General features: G+C 42.0%; 1 protein-coding gene across 22 annotated transcripts in view; it reads left to right on the forward strand.

Annotated features, from left to right (window-relative positions):
- Positions 1 to 13435, forward strand: part of ATP9B (ATPase phospholipid transporting 9B (putative)) — a 287141-nt gene that overhangs the window by 228141 nt on the left and 45565 nt on the right. For all 22 annotated transcript variants that reach the window (XM_023648016.2, XM_023648017.2, XM_023648021.2 and 19 more), the window contains one exon: positions 980 to 1228. In XM_023648016.2, coding sequence (XP_023503784.1) covers positions 980 to 1228 — 249 coding nt within the window. The remainder of the gene's footprint in view (positions 1 to 979; positions 1229 to 13435) is intronic.

The following is a 13435-nucleotide window of genomic DNA, read 5'->3' on the forward strand; positions in this document are numbered from 1 at the left end:
GAGAGAGGAAATCACCCGAGTTCTCTGCTGCTGTGGCAGCGGCAGTGTGAGCAGAGCGCAGGTGTGGTCTGAAGCCACTGAGAGGCAGCGCCAGCTGAGCAGAGCCGTGCGCCCCTTCATTAGGCAGAACTGCAATTTGATGAGCACGGAGTTCACGGTTCAGTGGCTCCATACCCCCAGTCCAATCTCCAGCTAAGGAGGATTGTCACGAGTTCCTCTGAAGTTAACTGAAGAAACAGTTGACAGTCCTGCTGGGGTCAAGGGGAGGTGCTCCCACACCCTCCTCGGGCAGGAGGGGAGTGACAGAAAGTCGTCCACTTTGCTGGTGGAGATGACTCCCTCAAGCACGGCTGAGTGCGAGGAGAGCCAGGCAAACCCAGCAGTGCTGAGTGGGCGCTCGCTGCGAGAGCAGGATGCTGGTGTGGCGTGGGATCCTGCATCCTCAGGATGCAGTGACTGTTGTAGCTGATGGTTCTACAAAACTGGATGCTCTACCCTCAGAGACCGAGGCATGCTGGGTTAATTTATGGTATTAGAGGAAGATTCATAAACATCTTTTCCTGTGTTTATCTTTATGCTTTTTACCCATGGCACTTTTTAAAGAAAAATGAAAGCAGTTGTGAGCATACCATACTGTTTTGTTCTTTGATTCACTGTTTCTAAAAGTAATGGATAAACAGAAATTGTTAAGGACTTAGCAAATTAATGCAAGTAAATCTAGTAAGAGGAGACTGTCCGATTTTAGGTGTTTTTAGTGTACTTGACAACCAGGACATTTCAAAGTAATTTGCAGTACTAGGATAAAAAATAACTTGCCATACCAATAGATATTCTGTAGGAGATCATCAGAATCAAATTGGATAATCAAATAAAGCTACTTTTCTTATCCCTAGCTAATTAGCTTGTAAAAATAAGATGTTAATAATTTCCGTATCAGCTATGCTTTATCTTTAGTTTTGTGACATTCCATATTTTACAGATGTATTCTCAAGCTAGTGGAAACAATGCTAGTTCAACTCCACCAAGAAAAGCCCAATCTTCAGCTCCCAAAGTTAGAAAAAGTGTTAGCAGTCGAGTCCACGAAGCAGTGAAGGCTATTGCACTGTGCCACAACGTGACCCCCGTGTATGAGGCCCGGGCTGGCGTCACCGGGGAGACCGAGTATGCCGAGGTGGACCAAGATTTCAGCGACGAGAACCGCACCTACCAGGCTTCCAGCCCCGATGAGGTCAGTTGGGGCCTCTTAAAGAATCTCCTTTCACGCTGTTACTCAAAGTACAACACTGCGTCGTCTGTGTTTCTTTTGGACTCAGAAGGCGTGAGAATTAGCTCTCTTTTGGGGAACAGAGGGGAGCTTCATTATGTTTTTAGTGCTTGCTTTTAACTATAGGCTAGCAAACCGCCCAGCTCTTTCCAGTGTGTAACGCTGGCGTGACGGCAGCTTCTGGATAAGTGTGTTTGGTCTCAGTGTGTCCTCACATCCCGAAACGTGTGAGACTTCCTTACAGGAAAAACATGAGAAAAGTCAGCGTTTCACTGACTTCATAAACTGATTTCTGACCAAGTCAGATTTTAATAAAGCTGTTGAACCTTGGGACTGTTATTACGAGCTACAGCATCTGATTTTTTCTTATCTCCAAATGAGTCATCAGGTTTGCATATTAAATTTCCAGTTATTTTTGCCAGAAGTTAGATATAATGTATTTATCTCAAAAGAGAATTGGGATGTAAATAATTTCAGAAATCTACAGAAGACATAAATGGTAAAATCTTACATATGGTAAATTAGTCATTTCTAACTTTACATCATTTTTTGAGTTTTAGATTGATAAAATCCTATATCAAATTAATTTGTCCCATTCCTGGACAGTTTTCGTATATCTTACATATAGTTTTTTAATACACTCTTTCCACTCAAGGTTCTTTAGATAATTCTGTAAAGTAATCAAACCAATTGTGGAAGAAATGTAAGTAAACAAGCTTCTTCAAATACTTTGTAAAACTTGATCATATAAGTTAAATCACCCCTCAGAAAAGTACCTTCAATCAAAATTTTTTAAAAAGTCACACCTAATGTTTTAAAGAGAGGTGCCTAGTGATTCTCATTAACAAGTTTATTTCAAAAGAGAAAACTCCTTTCACCAAAATTACATCACAGTCAAGAAGCTAGGTCCTGCGTCGCTGCCTGGAGGCCGTGGTCCAAGAGACAGCGAGACGTGGGCAAGGGTGGAGGGGCTGGGCGCCCTTGGCTGCCATTGAGGGTAGCAGGCTGAGGCTGTCGGGGAAGAAGCGCTGCTGCTGTAGCGCCTGTCTGCGCATCAGGTGGACAAATAGTTTTGTTTTGTTTCTCCTTTTTTTTATATTTGCCTTTTTCTATGTACACGCTCAGTTCTAGAAATAATGATTATTCAGTAGGCCTGGGTGGGGCGGATATTTCTCCATTCTGAAAATCCAATAAGTTGCGTCCACAATTGAGAACCACTGAGACTTGTGAATCTTTCCTTTTGACATACTGTCAGGTTGTAAGACAGATGCTACCATGTGACAAACCAGGGTGGATGCCAAGAGGGACGTGTCGTTTTTTTTTTTTTTTGAGGAACATTTTTTGAGCTAACATCTGCCACCAATCCTGCTCTTTTTGCTGAGGAGGACTGGCCCTGAGCTAACATCCGTGCCCATCTTCCACTACTTTATATGTGGGACGCCACCACAGCATGGCTTGACAAGCCGTGTGTAGGTCTGCACCCAGGATCCAAACCAGCGAACCCCGGGCCGCTGAAGCGGAGCACACAAATTTACCTGCTACACCACCAGGCCAGCCCCTGGAGAAATTCTTAGTTCTACAATCATAAGCAAATTTGGAGATCTAAAACTGAAAAGATGAATAGTTAAGACTCATCAGAGTTATAACTGGTATCTTAGCATTCCAGTGTAGGCTTTGGGACAAGTACAGATCATTGGTGACTGCTCTTTGAAAGCAAATGGACCACATTCTTTTTCTTATAAAGAAAAGGTTGAACACATTTTTTTTTTACATTATAGCATTCTACACATTTTCAAAAATTCCATATAGTTATATATTGGTAAAGAATTATTTCCCCGTCCTACGCATGGGAAATTTAGACCACAGATGTTTCCCAAGAAAAATTTTATTAGAAGTTTTAAAAATACTATGTTACTTTTTTACCTTATTACTTGACAAAAATAAATACAAATTTTATTGAAAATACATGGGACTTTTCATCTTTAGGGTTTTTTGTTTTTTTTTTTAGTGAGGAAGATTGGCCCTGAGCGAACATCTGTTGCCAATCTTCCTCTTTTTTTTTTTTTTTTGGTCTCCCCAAAGCCCCAGCACATAGTTGTCTATCCTAGTTGTAAGTCATCCTAGTTCTTCTATGTGGGACGCTGCCACAGCATGGCTTGATGAGTGGTGCATAGGTCCGTGCCCAGGTTCTGAACCAGCAAACCCTGGGCCACTGATGTGGAGTGCATGAACTTAGCCACTCAGCCACAGGGCCAGCCCCCATCTTTGGGTTTTTATGTAAGTCATAACACTTGTTAAATCTTAAAATAAGAATTCACATAAGAGAGGAATTTCATTGATTCAAAGATTACTAGAGCAAAATAGAAACTGCTGATCTGATATTTAAATTTTGTACTTGTTTAAAATGTCTTCCTACTTTGGAAATTGGACAGTGATTAAAAGTGGCAGAACATTAAATAACCTTTAAAAAATCCCTTTAAAAATGAAAAATAAAAACCTTGAAAAAATAAAAAACAGATATTTTAAATCTGAGAATGGAGAGAATGGACGTCGTCGTGATCTTCAGAGAGCTCTGCTGGCGCCGCGGCTGCGGAGCCCTGGAGCCGGGGGCCGTCTCGCCGGCTCGCTCTTCAGCCGAGCGAACGCGGCTGCAGTGGGGCTGACGGGCGAGCGCGGTGTTTCCCGGTCACCAAAGTGCCGTGTTAAAAGCACTTTTTATTGAATAAAGTGCTTAGAATATTGCACCCTGGAGCTTTGTTCCGAGAAATGGCTCCTTTGGCGTTTTCTGTTTGACCTCGGCTTCGACCTCTCACAGCATAGATGGTCAGAAAGCAGCAGGATCGCTGAGGGACTTCCCTGGTCTTCTACATTCTGCCTCAACGCTAGACTCTGATGATCTCTTTGTGGCTCTTGTGTCATCTTAGTCTGTAGAAGCCTGTAATTTATTAAGTAGAGCGTCCTGGTTTTGGAGTCTCTGAGATCGCAGTTGCCAGTCTTTGCAGTGTGGGCTGTCTGCGTTCTCATTTACCTTACCTATGCTTGTGCACAAATGAATGTCTATTATCAGAGAGTGGAATTCCGGGGCAATTCATTTTAAATCCGTACAGGTTCTGTGAGGTGTAGTCATTAAATACTTGCAGTGATGTGTCATCGAGTGGTGTTTGGTGACACTGACGGTGCAGCACGTGGCAGTGATGTCAAAGAGTAGATAACTGACCTCATCCGTGATGTGGAGCCTGCGTGTGCCCCAGCTGCTGCTGCTTATGATGAGTGGTCAATATTTCATTTGCTCTAGGAGAGTAGAAAATTTCGCTTGCCTGTCACTTTGTCTTACAGCCTCCGCATAGCAAACTCCAGCTTAGCAAACATTAAATGTTCCCTGGAAATTCTCGACAGAATTAGGCTGCAGCCTCTGTGGTTGTCGTGTGTCCAGTGCAGTTGCAGAGAGCTGAGACTGCTCGTGCAGCCTCCGCATAGCAAACTCCAGCTTGGCAAACATTAAATGTTCCCTGGAAATTCTCGACAGAATTAGGCTGCAGCCTCTGTGGGTGTCGTGTGTCCAGTGCAGTTGCAGAGAGCTGAGACTGCTCGTGCCGTGAACAGTATTGGGTGGATGTGAGCTCAGGAGGCAGAGCCTGAGAGCAAAGGTCATCAACTCGAACCATCAAGGCACAGGACGACACAACCTGGAGGACCTCTGGCCTCTTTAGGTCCCCAAAGATTGATTGGCCATAACTTTTAATAACTGCTCACTCCTGTAAACCAGCTGTTTATTAGAAATATCCTTCTCCCCTCTGCAGCCACATCCTCTCATGTAGGGAATTCTATATTTAAATATCATTTCAGGGTGTAGATCTTATCTCCTTGCTCGGTCATGTATTTACAAGAATCAGCTAAAATTATGACAAACTGCAAGCTGATTATTTTGAAATAGAAGAAGGTTACATCCCTAATAGCATTGCTTTTGGGTTTATTGAAGTAAGCTTTAATATATGTGGTGTGCTGTAGTTTTAAATTCATTTTATTGTGTGTGCTTATTGAAGCAGGACTAATTGTGGTGTTTCGTCAATATGTTTGTGGGGAGCAGATCCCTGTTGGTGACGTAAGCCCTCCTCTGGGACCCACAGGAGCAGGAGAGAATGCCTGCTGCACAACCTGCCTTGAGTATTGATTGACAGTTTTTCCAGGCGATCAGATTGCATTTATGTTTATAATTCTCTTAAATTATAGCAATGATGGTAATACCACAGTCGAAAATGAAGACATGTCAATGATCAAATTATGATTAATAAAGTACATGGTAAAAAATGTACCACTGGAGTATAGTTGGCAGATATGTGTATGTAATTGCTAGTATGATAAAGGGAATTTCTTCCAAGCTTTTCATGAATAATAGCAGAGAAATTTCTGAATAATGGAATTGTAGAGAAAAATTAATAATAAAATCTTGCCCTGTATTATATTTCCTCTCATATGATAAAACTCTTGGAAATAGTTTCCTGTACTCATTACTTCACATGGAGAACTGTGAATGTGTGAATAAATTTCCGATGCCAAAGATTACATAAGTGTGTTACTAAGTGGCCTGTGGGTGAGACTTAGCTCAGGCTCCCACTTTTAATTCACATTCACATTTTAATTATTTTTACCTTTGTATTATTAATAACCACATTATTAGAAATTTCTAAAAGCTCAGTAGTCAGAGAAATAGTCATTTGAAATGTATTAAGCCTTTAAATTCTGGGTTGTCTTTTACATTTCAGAGAAAAATCTCTCGGGATTTTGTCTTACTACAATGCCAGGCAGCAGCTCCCTGTGAACACGGCTGCACACAGGAGTGTTTGATAAACTGCTCCCCCGTGTCTTATTCAAATACTGACAGAATTGCCTAACCAAGTAAAATCAAGCAGTAACTCTGGAAACTCTCTTACTGAAGAACCAGTAAGATATCTCCAAGGCTATAGGCTGCAGTGATGCAGGAGGAGCACATTCTTAGGGGCCTGTGCCGTCACCAACAGCGTGGAAGGGGGATGGGAAAAGACACGCACCCCCTCTGCCCCTTCCTCATGACTGGGGGCCGTGCCCCAGGGGAAAGCAAGCAGCAGTGTCCCAGCTGCTCCTGAGAAATTCCGAGGTGACATCTAACACTCTCCACCCACTGCTCCGCAGCCTTCTTTCTGTGCATGTCCTAGTGGCAGCCACATACAGTGTGCAGTCAGACCCAGCACAGAGAATCACGACCTGAGAGAGGCCGTGGTCCGGAGAGGCCAGAGGTCAAAAGCGGTCTCCACGGGAACATGGAGCAGCCTCTCGCAGCACCGCCTCCCCGACACGGTCAGCCCGCAGCAGTGGCGGCAGACAGAGGCTCTGCCGAAATCCACTGGCACATTAGCGAGAGCCTTTCACACTGACGCAGAGGCTGTGTGCATCAGTAAGAAGAAAAGGAGTAAATGAACTTGGCATCCAACTAAAAAGTTTGGAAGAAAAAGACGAAACCAAAGGAAAGTAGGAAAAAGAGAGAAAGAATAAACGAAAACATACAAAGTAGTCATTGAGAGGGTAATTAATTCAAAAGCCGATCCTTTGTAGGGTAAATAAAATAGAAAAACAATTGGCAAAAATAGTAAATAATACAAAACAGTGAATGCAAAGTAAGTATATACATATAAAATTATGCATATGAAGTTAGAATAGACAAATAGGCTTAAGATTTTACAAGAATTTTAAACAGTCTAAATGCTAATATTTCTGAAAACCTCATTAACTATATTCAGGAAAAATATAAATTAGCAAAGTGGCATCTCAGGGAACACGTAGATCCTGAGTAGACAGAAAAGAAACTCAGAAAGTTATCAAAAACAGCTTTGGACAGACAGTTTTATAGGTCAATTCTTTTGAGCCACAAGTAAATTCCACACTATAAAAACTTTTCTGGAACAAGGAAAAAATTCCAAAGCCTTCTAAATCATTTTATGAAGCCAGCTTAATCCTAAATTCTTAAATCTGACCAAGATAACACAAATATATGTATGATAAAAAAGAAATTTACAGGTGAATCTTATGAACAGAGATACAGGAATCCTAAAACATAATGCCAAGAAATCAAACTTATGGTATATTGAAAGATTATAACTAAGTAGCATTTATCCTGGAAATGCAAGAATGATTCAATAGCGGAAAATATATTAATATGGCTTTATATCTATAAGTTGGAAGTCACATGATAATCTCATATCCATTAGAGACTTTTTAAAAAGGCACTAAAGTTAAAACTTCAGTACGCATTTCTGATCAAAATAAACTACCCCCAAAAATCCAATGAGAGTAAAATCAAAATAGAATACCAGTCTTAAATCAATACCATCATACCAAAGAAACTCTACAGTCGCTCCCAAGTGAAGAATAAAGCAAGGATGTGGGCTAGCGCCAATGCCGTTTTGTATTGTCCTGGAAGTTCTATCCCAGATAATATGTCAGAAAAAGTCAAAAGGAGATAAAATTAACACTTACACATGATATGACTGTGTCTAGAAAACCGAAAGAATCATCTGCAGAACTATTAGAATTCATGAGACCTCAATAAGTTGTCCCAATAAAAAGACATGATTCAGTAACTTTATTATCTATCAACACCACCTGCTATATTGAAAACTCTGTCCCATTCAAGAGCAAGGAAAGTTGTTCTGTTTTGTTTTTAAGCCAGAATGACTGTTCAAGTAATTGTCAACCCTGGCCACCCTTCAGAAACACCTGGGGAGTTTTTTGTTGTTGTTGTTGTTTTAAAGATTGGCACCTGAGCTAACATCTGTTGCCAATCTTCTTTTTTTCTTCTTCTTCTACTTGTCCCCACAGCCCCCCAGTACATAGTTGTGTACTCTGGTTGTGAGTGCTTCTGGCTGTGCTTATGCGGGATGGCACCTCAGCGTGGCCTGATGAGCATTACTGTGTCCACATCCAGGATCCAAACCGGTGACACTCTGGGCCGCTGAAACGGAACCGCAAACTCAACCACCTGGCCATGGGGCCGCCCCTGAGGAGTTGTTAAACCCTCTGAGATCTGGATTTCTCCCAAACCTACTGAAGCAGAACCTGCAGAATTAAAAATTCTTTGCCAATTTGTTATATTAGTCCTAAATAACTGGTTTGTTTTAAAAACAGTTAATTTGTATTATAAATTTTCAGTAAATGTTTATATTGAAATAGACGTTGTTTAATACTTTAAGCAGTAGGATACATCTTCACATTAGTCTATTTTATGAATCTACACTTTACCAGCACAAAAAAGCCCGTGAGGGGCACTGGGCCAGGAGTCAGTAGTTTCTAGTTTCAGAAGCCACTTAACCACTTCAGGTCTTGGTTTACTCACAAAGGGGAATAGGGTTATATGTTTATATATATCCGTGATTTCAGATCTTCCCCCAGGCCAGCTCTCTAATAGTCACTGAAATATCCCAAAAGCATCTCGGGTCCTATTTGTAGTAAAGAAACTGGACCGGTAGCTAAAAACCTTCCCACAAAGAATCTCCAGGCCCAGTGGCTTTAGTGGTGAATTCTACCAAACATTTAAGAGGATAAAATACCAATTCTATACAAACTCTTCCAAAAAATAAAAGGGGAAGAAACACTTCTCAGCTCACTTTATAATGCCAGTATTAAACTGATACCAAAATTAGACAAAGGCATTAAAAGAAAATGGCAAACCAGAATCACTTATGAACATAGACGCAAAAATCTGTTGTAAAATGTAGGCAGATAAAACCCAACAATATATAAAAAGGGTAATACATCATGATCAAGTGGGGCTTATCCCAGAAATACAAGGTTGGTGCAGCAGTTGTAAATCAATCAGTGTAATTTACTTTATGGACAGACCAAAGGGGTAGACCCATATGATCATTTCAGTAGCTTCAGGGAGAAAAAACACTTGACTAAATCAAACATCGATTCCTGAGAAAAACTCAGTAAACTTAGAATAAAAGAGCATTTCTTCAAACTAATAAGGAGCATTTATGAAAAATCCTACAGTTAACATGATACGTAATAGAGAAAAACTGGACAAGTTCCTTCTAGCGTTTGGAACAAGGCAGGGATGTCCTCTCTCACCACACCTGTTCAGGATGGTACCAGAGTTCCCAGCCAGAACAAAAGGAGAAACAGAAGGCATACACATGGGAGAGAAAGAAATAAAACTGGTATGACTGTCTAACCAAAGAGTAGTAAGATTGAATAAGTTAATATACCAAGATTGCACATTATGATGTCCATATTTAAAAATTACTTTTATTTTTATATACTAGCAATGTGCAGCTAGAAGTTGAAATTTCAAAATGTACTGTTTAGAAAGCACAAAAAACCCCATGAAATACTTAAGGATAGATCTAACAAAACACATATAGAGTTTGTGTGCTGAAAAGTATAAGGCAGAGAAGAAAAGTCAAAGAAGGTCTGTGTGTGAGAAGTGCATTTAGGATTCATGGACTGGGAGCCTTTGTGTTACCAAGGTGTCAACTGATGTTTTTATAAAGATGCCAAGGAAATCCAATGCAGAAAGGATGATCCTCAGTAAATGATGCCCAGAACAAGAGGACGGCCACATGCAGAAAGAGCATCAGCCAGCATCTCTCACCATATACAAAACTAACTCAGATTGGTCACAGACCTAAGGGAAAACCTAAACAGGTAAAATTTCTGGAAGAAAACATAGAAAATCTTTATAGCCTTGAGTTAGGCAACAGTTTCATAGATGCAAACAGCACAAATTATGAAAGAAAAAATTGGATGTAAGGGTAAAAATCATATTTTCTTCAAAAGACATTATTAAGAAAATGAAAACAAGTCACAGATTTGTGGAATATGTTTGTAAAATAGATATCTGAAAAATGGCTGGTAACCAAAATATATAAAGAATTCTCAATAATGAGAAAACAGCTCAATTTAAATGTTAGCAAGAGATTTGAAAAATACATCACCAGAAATAGGTATGAATAGCGACTGTATAATCCCTTAAAAATAGCAGGCTGGCATCTTGTATGTAAAGAAATGGTATAGAGGTGAGCTAGTGTGCTCCAGGGAGAGAGACGGGGTTCTTAGACCCAAAGCCCCATTACACTGGGCTGGCTCTTCCCAGGATCCAGGAGAGTGCCTCGTACAAGATGGTGTTCAAAAAGTCTTCCATTTATATCGCACTTATGTCTTAGGTATCCCGTTCAACTTTCCACTTGTAAATCACTTTAAATGAGATTATTAGTTCTCCTTTATTCAAGAAGTGTTTCGTTGTGCAGGTTCCTGAGTATACAGCAGTCAGCACAGTAGGGCTCTGAGGTCCTAGAGCTGCTGGAGGTGCGAGTGGGGAAAGAGACCAAGAAACAGACACATAGACGTGTGGATGTAAATTGTAGTGAGTGCCAGAAAGGAAAAGAGCGGGTAGATTTAAAGGAGAAAGGGACAGGGATCCAGGACAGCAGCACCTTAGTCAGGTGGTCAGCGGAACCTTCTGAGTTCCTTCTGAGTGCTGGGGAGAGGGCAGCAGCTGGGACTCACCGAGACAGCCCTAAACGCAGACCTGGGATTGCAGAGGCTCAGGGTGCGTCAGGCAAGGTTTTGTTCTAAGTCCATTTGCACACTCGGCTAGCTGTTGTCCGTCTCCATAATTGTGTCTCCTGTGCCTGGAAGCCACACCCTCATCCTCCTAGCACAGCGGGATTCTGAAGTCGGTTGTTTTCACTGGATCAGTATATGCAGGCTTCATGTGGAATATTTGGCTGCCAACGCATAAACTCCTAACTCCCTGCTCTGATCACTGGAAGAATCTTCACACTTTCTGCTGATGCTGTTTAGTAAGGGACTTACATGGTTTTTAAAAGTATATATATTTTAATTGTATAAGCATCTTTAGAAAGAAAATAGTCAAACTGTCAATGCCTTTGAAATTTTCTTTCCTTTAATTTCTACATTTAATACCACTAGATGTAAATTATTTCTTAGAGCCTTCTAGAAAGAACACCACTAATATATTTCAAATATGTAGAGAGAAGTTCCTGAATTCTGCCTGGGTTTCATTTGTTCCCGCTGCACTCTGAGACAAGGTGGTACAGCGCCAAACCAGGAGACCCTCCTGTTCAGCTCCTTGCACATAGCCATGTGTCCGCTGTGGCATGTTGAGGGAAGTCAGCCTCGAGTAGCTGAAGTGCCACATGCCCACATCCATCCTTGGTGTCTGTTTGTTTACAGACCTGTCCCAGAAATGTTTAATTTAATAGTATCAAAAAGAATTCTGCCCAACACCAAGCAACTTACATGGGAACAATAATTAAAGCATCTAGCTTGTGAAAATTTTTCTTTCTCTTTTAAAAAAAAATTTTTTTTAATTGCAGTGACATTGGATTATAACATGATATGACTTTCAGGTGTACATTGTAATAGATTTCGAATTCTGTGTAGATTACATCATGTTTACCACCCACAGACTAAAAATGTTGAATACTCTTTCTTCTGGTTGGCATCATATAGAGGTTAATCCTCAAAATGATTAGTGATCAAAAACAATTGTTTGGGATGCTGGGTAGGTATAAGAAGCGACACTGATTTTTGTTATAAGCTGCTACCTCAAAAGGGTTGTGAAACAAAGCCTAAACTAAACAGTAAACAGATATGAGTCACCAAATAGAGAACGCCGAAGTCCTGCTGGCGGCAGGCACACATGAGATGACAGTGTTCGCAGAAGGATACAATCTACAGGTCAAAGTGTAACAGTGTAAACTGGAAATTAGCTGTGGGAGGACTGGGTCATTTGCAGCTTATAGAGGAGTTCATAGCAGAAATGCGTGTAGAGTCTCACTTTCATCTCCGTTTGAAGTGGTGGTGCAGCATTGTTCATTTGCCTCACTCCCCAGATGTGTTCTCGTTTCTCTTGACGTCCATATGCCTTTTTTAGTACTATAATTTACAGCATATTGCTGATGCTCTAAATTATAGTACTGTATTATCGGTAGCATGATTTTAGAATCTCGGTGTACTTCAGTATCTTAGTAACAACGCTGGAAAGCCGGAGAGTTCTAATTGGAGCTCCACGATGACTCACTGTTTAACATTTAACAGCTTATGGGATCCTAGGGTGGTAAGTGTCCTCAGAAACGTAATCGCGTCTAACCTCCAGCCTAACACACAGCTCCAGAAGCAGGAATGTCGACAGGTTGCTCTTGCTGCAAACAAACCACCCAGGACTTAGGGTAGAACAAAGCCATTTTGGGCATGTGGGTCAGGACTTTGGCGGGGTTCACCCAGCCCCAGAGCCGTCAGCACTCACTGGTCTCATGGAGACACTGACTGTTGCTTGGGAGCTCATCGAGGGGTGGGGGTGTTGAGAAAGGCGTGGGAGGGAGGCAGCTGTGGTGATGCCACCTCCAAACAGCGCAGCCGGCCGGCCGCAGTGAGCATCGCCCTCCTCTCAGCACCTGCGGAGGGAGCGTCCGCCACCTCGGGCAGCCTCGCTGTGGCCTCTGCCCCTTGGCTGCCACACCGCCGGAGGGATTAGGGTATTCTGTCCATCTCCTGTATTGGAACCTCCAGATGTGCGAACACTTGGATCTCCCCTTAGTCTTCGCTATGTGGGAGGAACTTCCTTTCCTCCCTCAGTTCTGCAGGGTGTGGCGTGCTTTCTCTGACGCTGCCTCCTGGGTCACCCTGATTCAGCCACTGGGCTCCTTTCCAGAATAAGAGATACTTTAACTGTTTTTAAAAAGCAGTGAAAAATCCCAGTCTAATCAAAGGTTGTCTTCCTTTACTCTTTCCCCAAGGCGATGCCAAGTAACGTGCAGGTGTCTCTCACACGACTTTTTCCTTCTCTGCCCAGGGCAGGATTTCCCCCTCCTGAGCTGACCTGGCACCCTGGCCTTGGTGGGGAGGCTCAAAGCAGAGGGGTTTGCTGGCGGTTGATAGACACATATTCTGGGCGTGGTCAGTGCAGGGCTCACTTCAGACACCAGCTGCAAGTTGGGGGTCCCCAAGACCACCTCAGGTTTGATATCCACTCGAAGGACTCACAGACCTCTGCACCCCTGTTAGTCTTTGGTTACAGTTGTAACCGGGAAGGGACAGCACACCGTCCTGGCTCTGTGAGCCACCTCGAGGCATCTTCAGGGGCAGCTCTGTCACTGTTTTCTAACAAAATGT

The sequence above is a fragment of the Equus caballus genome, chromosome 8 (assembly GCF_041296265.1).
Source record: "Equus caballus isolate H_3958 breed thoroughbred chromosome 8, TB-T2T, whole genome shotgun sequence".
NCBI lineage: Eukaryota > Metazoa > Chordata > Mammalia > Perissodactyla > Equidae > Equus > Equus caballus.